At 32.6% G+C, this 14,721-nt stretch overlaps 1 protein-coding gene across 1 annotated transcript in view; it reads right to left on the bottom strand.

Moving 5' to 3' along the window:
* LOC126733570 (carboxypeptidase D) overlaps positions 1–14,721 on the bottom strand; it is a 79,654-nt gene that overhangs the window by 15,329 nt on the left and 49,604 nt on the right. Inside the window, exons 8-13 of the mRNA XM_050436920.1 lie at positions 13,159–13,389; positions 12,912–13,103; positions 12,770–12,855; positions 12,510–12,713; positions 8,835–9,077; positions 8,584–8,775 (exon numbers count right to left, since the gene is read on the bottom strand). Coding sequence (XP_050292877.1) covers positions 8,584–8,775; positions 8,835–9,077; positions 12,510–12,713; positions 12,770–12,855; positions 12,912–13,103; positions 13,159–13,389 — 1,148 coding nt within the window. The remainder of the gene's footprint in view (positions 1–8,583; positions 8,776–8,834; positions 9,078–12,509; positions 12,714–12,769; positions 12,856–12,911; positions 13,104–13,158; positions 13,390–14,721) is intronic.

Here is a 14,721-nt window from a genome sequence, read left to right as displayed (position 1 = left end):
TCGGAATTGTGTAAAGGATCATATACAATTATTTCCTACAAAAATCAGCCACTATTCAGGACGTGAAAAACATTATTTGAATAGCCAGCTAAATTTGACAAAAATGCATCAGCTCCAAACCAAAAGGTAAGCTTTTCATTTTATAGATGCTTTTTCCGTGAAAATTTTAATCTCTCTTTCGGAAGACCACAAGTTGATGTTTGTTCGACTTGTGAATTACTAAATAACAAAATAAAAGACCAAAATTTGAATGACTACTGCCGTCGCAGAATTGATAGTTCACAAACGAAGGGCTAAAAAATTTTATTCAAAAATAACCAAAGATATTGAAGAAAAGGAAAATAAAGACCAAGTTCTGTCATTGGCCTTCGATTTTATGCAAAATGTCCAGTTACCCACAACGCCTGTGGGTGAGGTATTTTACTACCAGCAGCTTACTGTGTCCGTATTTTATATTCACAATCTTAAGACGAATAAATCCAGGATGTACGTTTACCACGAGGGATAGGCAAAAAAAACAGCTGACGAAATGTGTACGTTTGTTCTCGAATATCTTAATGAATTCAAGAAAAATCAATCGGAGCTTCATCTTTACAGTGATAACTGCTGGGGCCAAAACAAGAATCATACTATGGTCAGGATGCTTTTGGCTCTCACACATTCTATTAAATTTAGCATGATTTTGCACTTTTTCCCAGTTAGGGGGCATTCATTTCTCCCGTGTGACAGGGACTTCGCGTTGGTGAAAAAAAATTTACGGAAACATGATAGGGATATGCACCATTCACGAGATCTCCATGATTATTATTACCAGTACAAAAAATAATACAAAATTTTCAGTCAAAGAGGTTGCAACAAGTGACGTATTAGATTTCAAAAACTGGTGGGGAAAATTTTATAAAAAAACCCGTGTCTCTGAAGAAACAAAACATTTTCCTCGTAACGAAAAGGTCAACTTTCAAATAAGCACCTTTTCATGTTTTAAATACACATCCCTACAAACAGGCACTGTTCAAGTCTATCCTTTTACTGACGGTTTGGTGTCACGTACATTTAATTTATCAAAACCTGGAATGTGCCCAACTTTGCCAACGAGCCTTGCGCATCCCTCAGGAAAAGTTCCTATTAAGGCCAACAAAATGGAGCAAATCAGGAAATGCACTGCTTTGGTTGCAGAAGAACACAAACCATATTTTGATGCTGTTCTTCAGTGGCCTACAATCAACAATCAATGAGTGATTCGAAGATTAGTTTTTTCAAAACATTGTACTCTTTTATTGAAATTAGCTGTTTATTTTTGACTTGTACTTTACATAACTAGAGCTGTATTAAAAAAAAATAAATATTTTTCAAATTTACTAAATAGCATTATTTGCAAAAAGGGCACATGTCAATTCTTTCAAAGTCTTCTGGAGGAGCTAAAATCAATTTTTAAATTTAAAATATAAGGAGACAAATCGTGCTATTCAAACTAGAGTTTGTTTAGCTCAGGAAAGGTACACCATCTGTTTCAAAGCTGCGCCAAGTTTTGTCCTCTAATAACGCACGATTAGCGACAGTAGCGCGCCTTTTTTTTAAGAAAAGACATAAACACTAAAAGGCACAGAACACAAATATAAGAATTAACGCAACGGCACTGTTTACACGCAAATCGGGGCGATCGATACCGTTGCTTTGGCAGCGGCGTAAACAAATTTACTGCGCAACCGAGCCGAACAACACGTGCTGTACCTTTCCTTAGCTAGACAAAGTCTACAAATCAATTATAACAATAAATGTTAATAATTTTACTTAATTTGATGAAAAAACAGTTTTTATCGGTTTCCCAAAAATGTGTTTTTTTGACATGTGCCCTTTCTGCTTACATCGATTCAATTGCTTAAAAAGTATAGACCTCTAACATTTAAAATGCTTTCATCGTATAGGTAATTCTGAATTACATTTAACTGACTGAGAGCATTATTGTAAAGTCCTCCCCAGGCTATGATATCGTATCATATTGATTCCATTAATGATTTGTATATCATAGTTATAATTTTATGAGGTAATATGTTTCTTATCTGGTAAAATTTGTGAATTAAACCTCTTAATTTGTTTGTTACATCATAAATATGTTCTGACCATTTAAGATGTTGATCTATAGTAATGCCCAAGTATTTAGTATGCGACGCATCATATATTGTTGTATTTGCTTGTTGAAGAGTAATTGAGTTGTATCAAGGTCTATTTGATTCAGTAAGAGAAAAACTGTTCTTGTTTAACCTTATTTAAATTATTTAATGATCATTTAATTATATTTTCTAAGTAATAAGTAATTAATAAGTTATTTTTTCTTATTTATTTTAGATTTTGGAGGTTTGTATATTATTTTATTGTGAAAATTTTGATGCTACTGCAAATTGTCATGGATGGATAGATAATAATAATAATAATAAATATTTTTTAATTTGCATAGAAAGAAAAAAAAATACAAGTTTACAAAATCTAGTAATAATTTTACGCAAATAAAAGGCCTACAAATTCAGATTTCTGCCATGGCAGATTCTGGTCTTTAACATTGTCGCCCCACACTTCATTAAAAAAAATGGTAATTTCAGTAACGCTTATTAACAGTAACGCGTAACTAATAACTAATTAAATACAGCTTTTTCTTTAATCATATACCTAATAAACCTACATATAAAAGTTCTAAATTTGACAGTTTAACATCAAGCAAAACAATACACATTGCAAACACCCTAAAAACAGATTAAATTTTTTGTTGAATAACAAAAAATAGAAAAATTATTACAGACACTAAATAAATAAATAAACTGATCCCAATACCAAAAATTTAATAAATTACTCAAGAAAACAACCATTCAAAAAAGAAAAACCTAAATTATATACCCTGCTGATTCATTAGATGTATAATCATCCTATTACGAAAAGTATCACAAGAAATTGATAATCGGTCCGGATCCAAATTTAAAGAATTTATTTGATAAGCAAAATTTTAAGAAAATGATCGTTTAAATAACTGTGTTTTATGTCTCGGAATGAGAATAGTATTTCTTCTTAAATTTAATTGGTGTACATCGTTTCTAAAAGTTATTTTTTGATAGAGATAGGGCGGACTACAAGCAATTCTTCGATTATGCATATTAAGCCATCCAAGTTAACTATGTCTACCCCTATCCTCATAATCAAAACACCAGCCATACACTACATCACAGTAATTACATTGTGAAAGGACCAATGAATCACATTAAAGCTTCTTAATATCTTTACTTAAATAGTGTCTATGCAAATAAATTAATTTTAAAGCAAGATATGCCTTTTTAAGAATATTAGACACGTGATGTTTAAAACGAATATTATTATCTACTATAAGGCCCAAACTCCTACATTTGTCAACAACTGGAATTCTTTCGTCCCCCAATTTAATGTTTATACGATTTAAAATATTATTTACATTAGTTCGATTACCTATGAGTATTATAGATGACTTCGAAGGATTCGCGGGACTAAAAACATCTGCCCAAAATTTGTGATGCTTAGCAAGACTTCGCAAATCTATTGACAATCAATTCATCAGGTCTTATTTTCAGGATTGTCGGAAAATTTATAGGCATCTGATAAAAGTCAGAAAGGAACTGTATTACAATGAGCGCTTAGATTTGTCCGGTAACAGACCGAACGAAAGTTAGTTAATCATTAACGAATGTAGGCAGTCTTCTAAGCATAGGCAATCTCGTCGGCGGTTGGTTGAATCGGACTTGGGGCCCGATGATTTCAAGGACTATTTTTCTAATATTGCTGAGAAGTTAGTGGAAGCAGTTCCCAGTGACGGCGATCCATTGCAGTATCTTAATCGGAATGCTATTAACCAGTCATTCTTTTTCCACCCTGTAGATGCCACCGAGGTCCTTGAAACAATTCAGTGCTTGAAGATTCATAGGTCTTCGGGTTCCGATGGTATCTCTTCACGTCTGCTGTCACTTCTGCCTGCGAGCGCTTTAGGTGCTTTGGTTTGGGCAATCAGTCATTTCTTCAGGGCGAGTTCCCATCCTGTTTAAAGGAAGCTATGATTATCCCTCTTCATAAGGGTGGTAGCTTAGACAGACCCTCTAACTTCCGTCCCATATCAATTTTGTCTCCCTTTCCAAGGTTCTTGAGCGACTTGCAAAAAAGAGAATTGTTTTTCTTTTTTTACCAAATACAATGTGCTGTCCCCTAATCAGTATGGATTTCAGTCATCTAAGGGCACGCAGGATGCTATTTTCAGATTCTTGGAGAGTGTGTATCTATCTATGAACTCCAAGGAGGCTGCAGCAGCGGTGTTCTGTGATCTGTCCAAGGCTTTCGATTGTGTGGATCATGGAATACTGCTGTCAAAGCTTGATTTTTACGGATTTAGGGGAGTGGCTTTGGGGTGGTTAAAGTCATACCTGTCTGGCCGCACCCAGAGGGTGGTTGCATTTGGATTTTCGTCAGGGATAGCACATCTTAAATGTGGTGTACCTCAAGGGTCAGTGTTGGGTCCTATTTTATTTTTATTATACGTTAATGACTTAAGCCGATGATACTACAATTCTGTGGCATAACAAAGATCAAAAAGCAGTCAGATCTCTCATAGTATTCCTTCACTAAATTAAAGAGTAGTGCATCTGCAATCAGCTTGTATTCAATGTTGATAAGACTTTTGTTCTGTGCTTTAAGTGTAATGTAAAGGGTTTTTTGTTTGATGAGCAGAGCCCACTACATGGTAGGGATTATTGTCGATTTCTCGGCCTCTTCATTGATGAGAGTTTGACAACCACGTTTTGGGCCTCCCTGCTAAACTTTCTTCTGGTTGTTTTGCAGTCAGGGTTGCCAGGCATGAGTTGGGGGGAGGGGGGGTTGTTTGCTCGTTCAGTTTATTTCGTCTTAATAGACTCTCATATCCGCATAATATTTTATTTATATTATAACTATATTAAACCGCATAATATTTTATTTATATTTGCGGCGGTAAAATAAAAACAATACAATATGTGGTTCTCAAAATGATGACTATGTTGAATTTTTACATTGAAAACCGTAATTTTAATAATTTTATTTTAATAATTTTTATAATTTTAATAGAATTTCTTGTTTGCCTTCGGGAAACTAAAAAAACCAAACAAAAATTAACTAAATCACCAAGAACTCAAGAACGTTAAAATAATTTATAAAAAAGGAATCATAAGCTCACAAAATACTGTATACTGAAATGTTGTTTCCTTTGGGCTTCCTTTTACTAGGTCTTTATTATACTTTAAAATTCCCCAGTCAGAACAAAGTTTAAGCCCTAGCTTTAACTCTATATAATCAAATTCAACTTAATTCAGCACAACGTAAAAACGACTTGAAAAAGTTTGTAACCTAAACAGATAAAAGCCGTTAATTTTTGTTACTAACGAGAAATAAATATGACTTCTAGAAAGGTGCCAATAATAAAAAATGCGTAACCAATCAATATTACAAAAAAGTTTTTAAACTAATTGCTGCTTTTATCTTTATTAATATGATAGTATGTTTTCGTTGGTAAATAATCCTAGGAGAAACACTCGATATTTCAAATACTTTCCCGGCACTAATTGTTAAGATCAATTGGGAACTAATATAAGCTAGTAATTATACAGATTGATATGGGTTGCCATTTTGGGGTTTGTGCTCCAAGGGACTCCTTAACATAATTTTTACTATTCAGCAAAAAGCATTAAGGTATCTGTGTCGTGTTGGTCTAAGAGTCTCTTGTAAACCTCTTTTTGTAGCTGAAAGAATTTTAACAATTTTCTCACTCTTTATATTGGAAACTGCAACACTCATACATAAGTCCGTAAGTCCACCATCCTGCACCTGTCATAATACTCGTCAAGTGGGCAACTTATCTCTTCCAATCCCCACCTCCTTACTTACGAGAAACTCTCTTATATTTATTAGTCGTAAAATATTTAATCATGTTCCTTTTTCGATTAGGATTGTTACAGACCTTAAAAAGTTTAGGAGAGAACTAAAGAAATTAATCTTACCAAAAGCTTACTACAACATTGAAGAGTATTTTAACGACTCAATTTAATATTTAAAATTAATTATATATCTGTTGATCAGATTTTTTTTATTTTTTTTAATTATACTTGTTTTATGTTGGTTCTCGCCTTTTCTTTTCTTCTTTTTTGGTTTTTTCTTTGATTATATAAAATATGCTTCTATGTACAATCAAAATCGATTCTGTATTCTGTTTTTGTCCTGTATCCTGTAAAACCAAATAAATACTTGTATTATAAATTCTAGGATTAGGAAGCTTTTAGCACAAGTTTGTAAACTTAGCAAATAAGGTATATTTTGACTTTGACTTTTAATAAATGCTTTGAAGAAACATCACAAATAGCTTGTAAACCCTGATTAATTTTAAACTCAGCCATTTTAAAATCTCCTGGTAAAAATGAATAATATATAACTGCGTGTCGTCTGCGTAAAAATGATGGGCACAATGCTTTAATTAAAGATAAAATCTAGACGTGTAAATAATAAAAAACAAGGGTCCTAAAATACTACCCTGAGGCACACCACTTTCAACTTCCAAAGGATCAGATATTTCGTTATCTATTTTAACACGTTGAATCCGATTATCTAAATAAGAGGCAATTAAATTAATAGCAGCATCAGAAAAACCAATAAAATGAAACAAAGACTTTAAAATTGACTGGCTAACGAAATCAAAAGCTTTAGTATAATCCAACAACACCAGAGTAGAAATCTTACCATCATCCCTAGCCCGAATTACGTCATCAATAACGTCCGCCATAGCCGAAGTATAACTATAATTTGTTCTAAATCCAGATCGCTTATGTGGTAAAATATCATTATTATAGACCTAAATTGACTAAAATCTGTTGGATTATGCACTTTCGGCAATGGCAACACAAAGGCTTCTTTCCAGCATTTACTAAGGAAAGTAGTTTTTATTACTACACTCGTTAACAATATTATGTGAAATAAAGGGTATCATAAAAGGAGAGCATAGTTGAATTAACGTAATATTAAGATTATCCACCCCGAATGCTTTAGACTTAATACGTAATATAATTGCAGAAATAGTATTATAATCAGTGGGATGAAAAGAAAACTTATTTAAGGTTGGTAATAAAAATTAATTAACTCATCACAATTATCAATATTTGCCATTCTTGTACTATCTATAAAATATGAATTAAAATTGTTGGTATTTACCAAAGATTTAGGAATTTGCTTCTACTTTGATGGCAATATTTTTCTTAGTTCACGCCACTTGTCCTTGTATGTACAATTCTCAAATATATCACTATAAAAAGCCCTTTTTTTCCGCTCTAATCGCTGTTGTGGTATAGTTTCTAAGCTGTTTGTAATAATTTCATTTAGCTGGCAGTTTAGTTGTTTTAAAATCCTTTAATGCCTTATTTCTTAATTTTTGCAATAGTTTAATATTATCTGTCAGCCACGGAGAATCTTTTTTTTTTCGAACAACGATAGTTTTAATAGGAGCATGATTAACGAACAATTTGTGTAAGTTATTGTTTAAAAAATGTATCTTATCATCTATGGATTCGAATTCATATATTAAATGAAATGGAACAGCCTCCAAATCCTCTTGAAAGTTGTACAATAGACTCCATGACATTAAAACGCCAAAATGGTCAGAAAATGTAGAGCTTATTATGCCAGACTTCAAAATGCCAACATAATTTGTAAAAATAAGATCTATAATTGAACTAGTGTTGTTGGTCATACGAGTAGGCTCGCTTATAAGCTGCTTCAAATCGAAAGTTTCACACAAAGAAATAAGCTGAGTTGCATGACGGTAATTTAATTTAGATATATTAATGTTAAAATCACCTAGACACGCTATATTATTAAAATTTGAAAAAAGTCAATTAGTGTTTCCTCTAAAGTTAAAAAAAAACTCTGAATATTTGAACTTGGAGGCCTATAGACTATGCCGAAAATGTATGGCTCCTTACTAATAAAATAATTTCATATGATAAACCATTCCGGACATAGGCAACAATACCACCACCCCTAAGATTTTGACGATCATTTCTTATCAATTGATAATCACTGATCTGTATTGCACTACTATCAATATTAAGACTAAGCCAACTTTCGGTGACTGCAATCAGGCTAAAGTCATTTTTACAATAATCATTTTTAAAATCCTCAAAATGAGCCAGCAGGGATCTACAGTTAATATGTGCTATTTTTAACGACATAAAATATTGCGACTAGTTATAAGTTTTTAGGAATAATATATACTTAGTTGTTGCATATTTAGGTACTTACTAATTTATGCACTTGTAATAAATTGATATATCTGTATAAAATAAAAGCTGAAGTTCTCTGGTTATAAAAAATCTTAGTCAAGAAGCTATCTAACTACGTATATGCCTAAGTATAAAAAGTAAGTTTAATAATAATAATAAAGAATAAATATAAGGATTATACCTACACGTACACCAAAACAAAAAGAAAAAAAAACTAGTTTCTCGTAAAGTTAAATAAATAATCAATAAATAAAATAATAAAATCACAAGGGATACATACCACTTCTGTCGTATAAGACTCGTAACCCCTTGCGGCAAACGTAATATTATACTTGCCAGGCAAAAGTAACCGCCAATAATCTCCATCTTTGGCGGTTCTCACCGGATGGTCGTTACCCTCAACGATTACTTCCGCTTGTGGTATTCTGTGGCCAGCGGTGGAGGATACGAAACCGTGGATCCCTATATGAACCTAAAACATTCTTTGGCTTAAAAAAACCGCTTATTTAATTTAATCTAAAGCAAACAAACCTGTTCAATATAAGCGATCAAGGCTTCTCTATTATCCAGCCAATACTGAGGCAAGTCTTTGGCGTAAGGGTATTTGTAGCAGCCGATTTCGAGGGTCAATTCCATGCAGCCCGCTACGATATAGTTGTAGTCCTGCATGCCGCCCGTCACTTGGTACCATTTGGCCCCGTTGGTGATGCCACCCTCGAATTTTTCGTCTGGGAACATCGGACATGGTTTGCCTTCGTGCATGGTTCTATGTGCCTGGAATTTCGTTTGTGATATATATGGAAAATGTATTTCGTGTTTTTTCTTTGTTCATCGTATTAATTTAAGTTATATTATTATTTATTTTATAACGTGATAACGTTGCTTTGATTCCCACTACAGAGGAAAGTTGCCTATTATCGGATACTTTTTTCTTTTAATTAACAAAAAATACCTACATACCTCATAAATTAATTGCATGTTAAAAACGGTTAGGATGATATATGTTCTTTCATTATGTGACACGAAATAGCTCTAACTGGCTCTAACTTTCACAAGTTAAAAAAAATATAACAGTGAATAAATTATTATTTTGAAATTAAGTTGCTTATATCGGATAGTAGGTGTTCCTAATATCGCATATATCCGACATTCGGAACTTAAACGTTTAAAATAAAAAGCTTAGGTATTTGTTTAGATTTTTATTAATATTACATTGAAAATACGTTCAAAAACTTTATGAAAAACCTTAAAGTTAATCTAAGCACATCTCACAAATAAACCATAGATTTTTGTCAGTTCCTGCACATTCCTCATGGCACCAACGAAAGCATTGATTGCATCTGATCCACTTTTCCCCTGCTCTGTCCTCTGAATAAAAATTATTGCAATACACACACTCGGCGTCTTCGGCATCTCTGTCTACTAACTGCAATTCAGTATCAGTGTCATTATCACTGGATGAGGTGAGAGGTTTTTTCCCTTCCCTTTACCATTTTTTTTTGGTTTAGCTTTTGTGCTTCTGTTTTGACCCTTAAGTGCAGTGTTAATCGGAACTGTTTTTAATTTTCTTTTGTTTAAAGCTTCTTCCAGTTCTGATTTGTAAGGCGATCCAGTTATTAACGCAGTAGTGCCACGTCTTCCTTGCTTATTCGTAGATCCGGACGTGTACGAGCAACTAGCCATAGGGCTGATATCTGTCGGTTTCACCAACTTTCTGTTTGTAGAAGGAGTGGTCAAGCTATTTATTAAGGGTTTTGTGGAAATAGCATCAGGTGTTTTAATCTTGTCCCTCATAGAAGATAGAGGTATTTCATCTTCGCTTTCTATTTCCTTCGATTCTGGCCTGTTCTCATCAAGTTGTTGGGGTGGTGGCGGGGTTCTTTCACGTTGGGAATGAATAGCAAAATCATCATCTCGGAATACATGCCTGTTGAGCGGAAAATTCCACATTTTCTATCCACCATTTACGGCCACTTCAACGCTTGCAGCACGTAGGTATGCTCTCCCTAGCAGCTCAGCGACCTGATAGTGAGTTACCACCCTTCCTGGGTTATTTTTGAGCCATGACTCAGTCTCCAATGCATAATATGTTTTAAATGGAGACATAAAAGCTACGTCTAGGGGTTGTATCTTATGTGTCGAATGAGGAGGTAGACATAAAATATGCACATAGTTTTCCCTTGCTAAGTCAATTAAAGGGATGTTGCGCGTATGAGAGTAGTGCCCGTTTAATATTAAAACCACTGGATACCTTAACCTAAACCCGATTTTGGGTCTCTTTATTTGGGATTTAGAGACCCAAAATTGGGTCTGTTATTGGCTGATAGTAATCACGTGGTCCCAACGTATCCGTAATTACGTATCAATGTGGATTCAGGCTAAGGGTTTTTGGTCCTATATTCGTAACCAGTAGCATTTAGATATACCTGCTCAAATTTCCCGTAATAATAACTCTGTAGGTATTTGGAACTGAAAATATTGCAAACATGTTTGTGAAGTATTTTAGTTTTGTGTTTCTTTCTGATTTGTATTTGCTTCGTGTTTGAATCAAGTCGCACAACTATGATACAACTAGTTTTTGAATCAAGTCTCTTAAATAGCAAAAAAGTTATCATAAATTTTGAAATTCATCTGAGACCCAAAAATGTGAAATTTTAATGTTTCTCAAAAACCATCAATTTCTGGAAAAATTTTATTCTTATATAAAACGTACTATATTTTGTGGCACATATGACAGTTTTTGAATCAAGTCTCTAGCTTAATTAGCAAAAAAGTTATCATAAATTTTGAAATTCATCCGAGACCCAAAAATGCCAAATGTTAAATTTTAATGTTTCTCAAAAACCATCAATTTCTGAAAAAATTTTACTCTCACATAAAATGTACTATATTTTATGGCACATATGACAGTTTTTGAATCAAGTCTCTACCTTAATTAGCAAAAAAGTTATCATAAATTTTGATATTCATCTGAGACCCAAAAATGCTAAAAATGTGAAATTTTAATGTTTCTCAAAAACCATCAATTTCTGAAAAAATTTTATTCTTATATAAAACGTACTATATTTTGTGGCACATATGACAATTTTTGAATCAAGTCTCTAGCTTAATTAGCAAAAAAATTATCATAAATTTTGAAATTCATCCGAGACCCAAAAATGCCAAAAATGTTAAATTTTAATGTTTCTCAAAAACCATCAATTTCTGAACAAATTTTATTCTTATATAAAACGTCCTATATTTTGAAGCACATATGACAGTTTTTGAATCAAGTCTCTACCTTAATTAGCAAAAAAATTATCATAAATTTTGAAATTCATCCGAGACCCAAAAATGCCAAAAATGTGAAATTTTAATGTTTCTCAAAAACCATCAATTTCTGGAAAAATTTTATTCTTATATAAAACGTACTATATTTTGTGGCACATATGACAGTTTTTGAATCAAGTCTCTAGCTTAATTAGCAAAAAAGTTATCATAAATTTTGAAATTCATCCGAGACCCAAAAATGCCAAAAATGTTAAATTTTAATGTTTCTCAAAAACCATCAATTTCTGAACAAATTTTATTCTTATATAAAACGTCCTATATTTTGAAGCACATATGACAGTTTTTGAATCAAGTCTCTACCTTAATTAGCAAAAAAATTATCATAAATTTTGAAATTCATCCGAGACCCAAAAATGCCAAAAATGTGAAATTTTAATGTTTCTCAAAAACCATCAATTTCTGGAAAAATTTTATTCTTATATAAAACGTCCTATATTTTGTAGCACATATGACAGTTTTTGAATCAAGTCTCTACCTTAATTAGCAAAAAAATTATCATAAATTTTGAAATTCATCCGAGACCCAAAAATGCAAAAAATGTGAAATTTTAATGTTTCTCAAAAACCATCAATTTCTGCAAAAATTTTATTCTTATATAAAACGGACTATATTTTGTGGCGCATATGACAGTTTTTGAATCAAGTCTCTACCTTAATTAGCAAAAAAGTTATCATAAATTTTGAAATTCTTCTGAGACCCAAAAATGCCAAAAATTTGAAATTTTAATTTCTCGCAAAATAACCCTTAATTCCTTAGGTAATATTAGTCTTATATAAAACCTCCCACATAAAAACCATATAAAAATCTTCAAATCGGGCCTCTATCTGAATTAACAAAAAAGTTATGCTCAAAAATGCTTCACAAAACTAGTATTACCTTAGAATATACGCTGGCCAAATGCTTGAAAACCTTATCATCCGGAGAGAGATTTTCAATGTTCTTAGGTCCATTGGGAGGATCATCGTCATAAGGATAATTAGCGACCAAAGCCCCATTATGGAGGTTAGCGGAGAGCACAAACGGTTCGGAACTAATCCACCTCATGACCAACTGGGTTTCGGGTTCCAAGAACCTGTTAAGCTAAAAACACTTGATAAATATGAACTTCTGCAACATTTTCTTAAAATTAATTTTACCGAATTGGTACCGTACTGGTCCGGGAAGTTCCTATTTAAATCGAAGTTTTCTGCGTTGTTTCTTCCTATGTTACTTGAGGCATCCCCTATCAAATTTTATTAAAATAAATTTGCAAACAGTCAGTTTATTTAATTGACCGACCTTCGGTAGCCATCTCATATCCATCGGGATTCATACTAGGCATCAAATGGATCCTGGTAGTGTTCATTAGTCGGGTTATTCTTGCGTCTGTACCATACACTTCACACATATATTTTATTAAATAAAGGAGAAGCTCTCTACCAACCACCTCGTTTCCATGCATGTTGGCCACATATTTAAACTCGGGTTTACCTTAATAATAATAGCGTTAAGATAACGTTAAATTATCTTCAAAACGATTGCTTACCGGGGGTGTGTTTGATGGGGGTATTACTCAAAACAAACACCCACAAGTCACGCTCCTGTACGGATTTCCCTATGGAGTACATATGGGTGATATTCGGGTAAGTTTTATTAAAGAACTTCATGTATTCAACCATTTCTGGGTAGTGGTGGTGGTGGAATAGCTTTGGGTCCTTTATTAGGAAGCCGTACTCGTCTGGTTGGTTTTTAACGGTTATTAGTTCTTGATATTCACCTGAAGAGGCGTAAAATGGGTTAAAATACTGGAGGTTATTTTAGGGTGGATTAAATAGTTCCGTTCGTTTTTTATGTAAGGTTTTTAAAGGGAATCACAAAAATGGTGAAAAGTGAAATTTAATTTTTCTGGAAAACTAACAAATTTTATTATTATAAAAAACGTACCATAGGTTGTACCTTATATAGAAGTCTATCTTTGATAACACTAATGGCAGAGTTAAATTTTATTTTTTCTTCAAAACCGTCATTCTTAGAAAATTTTATTCTTATATAAAAATTTGTCGTGTTTGCTTATTTAAATAATGTAAAATTTTTTTATACAAAAAAAACAATGTAATTATAATAAAAATACAAAAAGAAATTTTCTTAGTAACACTTGTAATTTATATAAATTTTTAGCAAATTTTTAATAAAATTTTTCAAATAATGTACAAACATTCCATACCTCAAAATTTTGTACATTTGATGAATTAATTAGAAAATAAATATATAAGACATTTTTCTAGTGATATCGTATACAGTGTGGTGACTTTAACTGGAATAAATTCAGTTAAAACTAATCAAATTTTATCTCGCAAAATTCCTGAGACCCGTCGATTTTTGTTTATTTTTTTTTCACATTTCAAGATAGTTTTTGTATTTTTTTTCATCTACAGGGGGGATCCAAATTAACCCAAACTTTTTTTTTTTCAAACGAAAAGCCACTTTTTTTAAACTCTCATTGAAAAGAGCCCTTTTTCCTGATTAAATTGCCCTATTTACTTTTGTGATTATCGAAAGGAGAAATACAAAAAAAAATAAAAACTATTAAATTATTAAAAGTCTCAAAATATTTTGTGTTGGTAAATTTTTGGCGTGTTTGTTTATTTTATTGGTATCGAGACATTTCCTGACATTGTTGTAGTGTCACTGTTAAAGTGAATTTCAACCAGTTGTTAAATAAGTTAACTTATATTGAAAAAATGCCTTATTTATCCGAATCCCACAAGATTGAAATCTTAATGATGACTGGTTATGGGGACAGAAGTCGTACTCAGCTAGAGGTTATCCACTTATTCAGGCAGAAATATCCAGATTTGCCACCTATTAACCAAGGTACGGTTAGTAAAATCGAAAGCAGATTTCGAGAAGTTGGGCACGTGAGCGATGTTTCAAGACAAAGGTCTTCTAAAATCGATGAAAACATCCGATTAAATGTATTGTTAGCGGTGGAAGAAAATCCGGTAACTGCAGCCAGAAGAGTAGCTCGCGAAAACTCTGTGCTAAAAATTTTAAAAAGTGCAAACAACCGACCTTATAAAATGCAACCCGTTCAAGAGTTATTGGAAGA

The sequence above is a fragment of the Anthonomus grandis genome, chromosome 2 (assembly GCF_022605725.1).
Source record: "Anthonomus grandis grandis chromosome 2, icAntGran1.3, whole genome shotgun sequence".
Classification (NCBI taxonomy): domain Eukaryota; kingdom Metazoa; phylum Arthropoda; class Insecta; order Coleoptera; family Curculionidae; genus Anthonomus; species Anthonomus grandis.
This window is presented reverse-complemented; position numbering and strand designations above follow the sequence as displayed.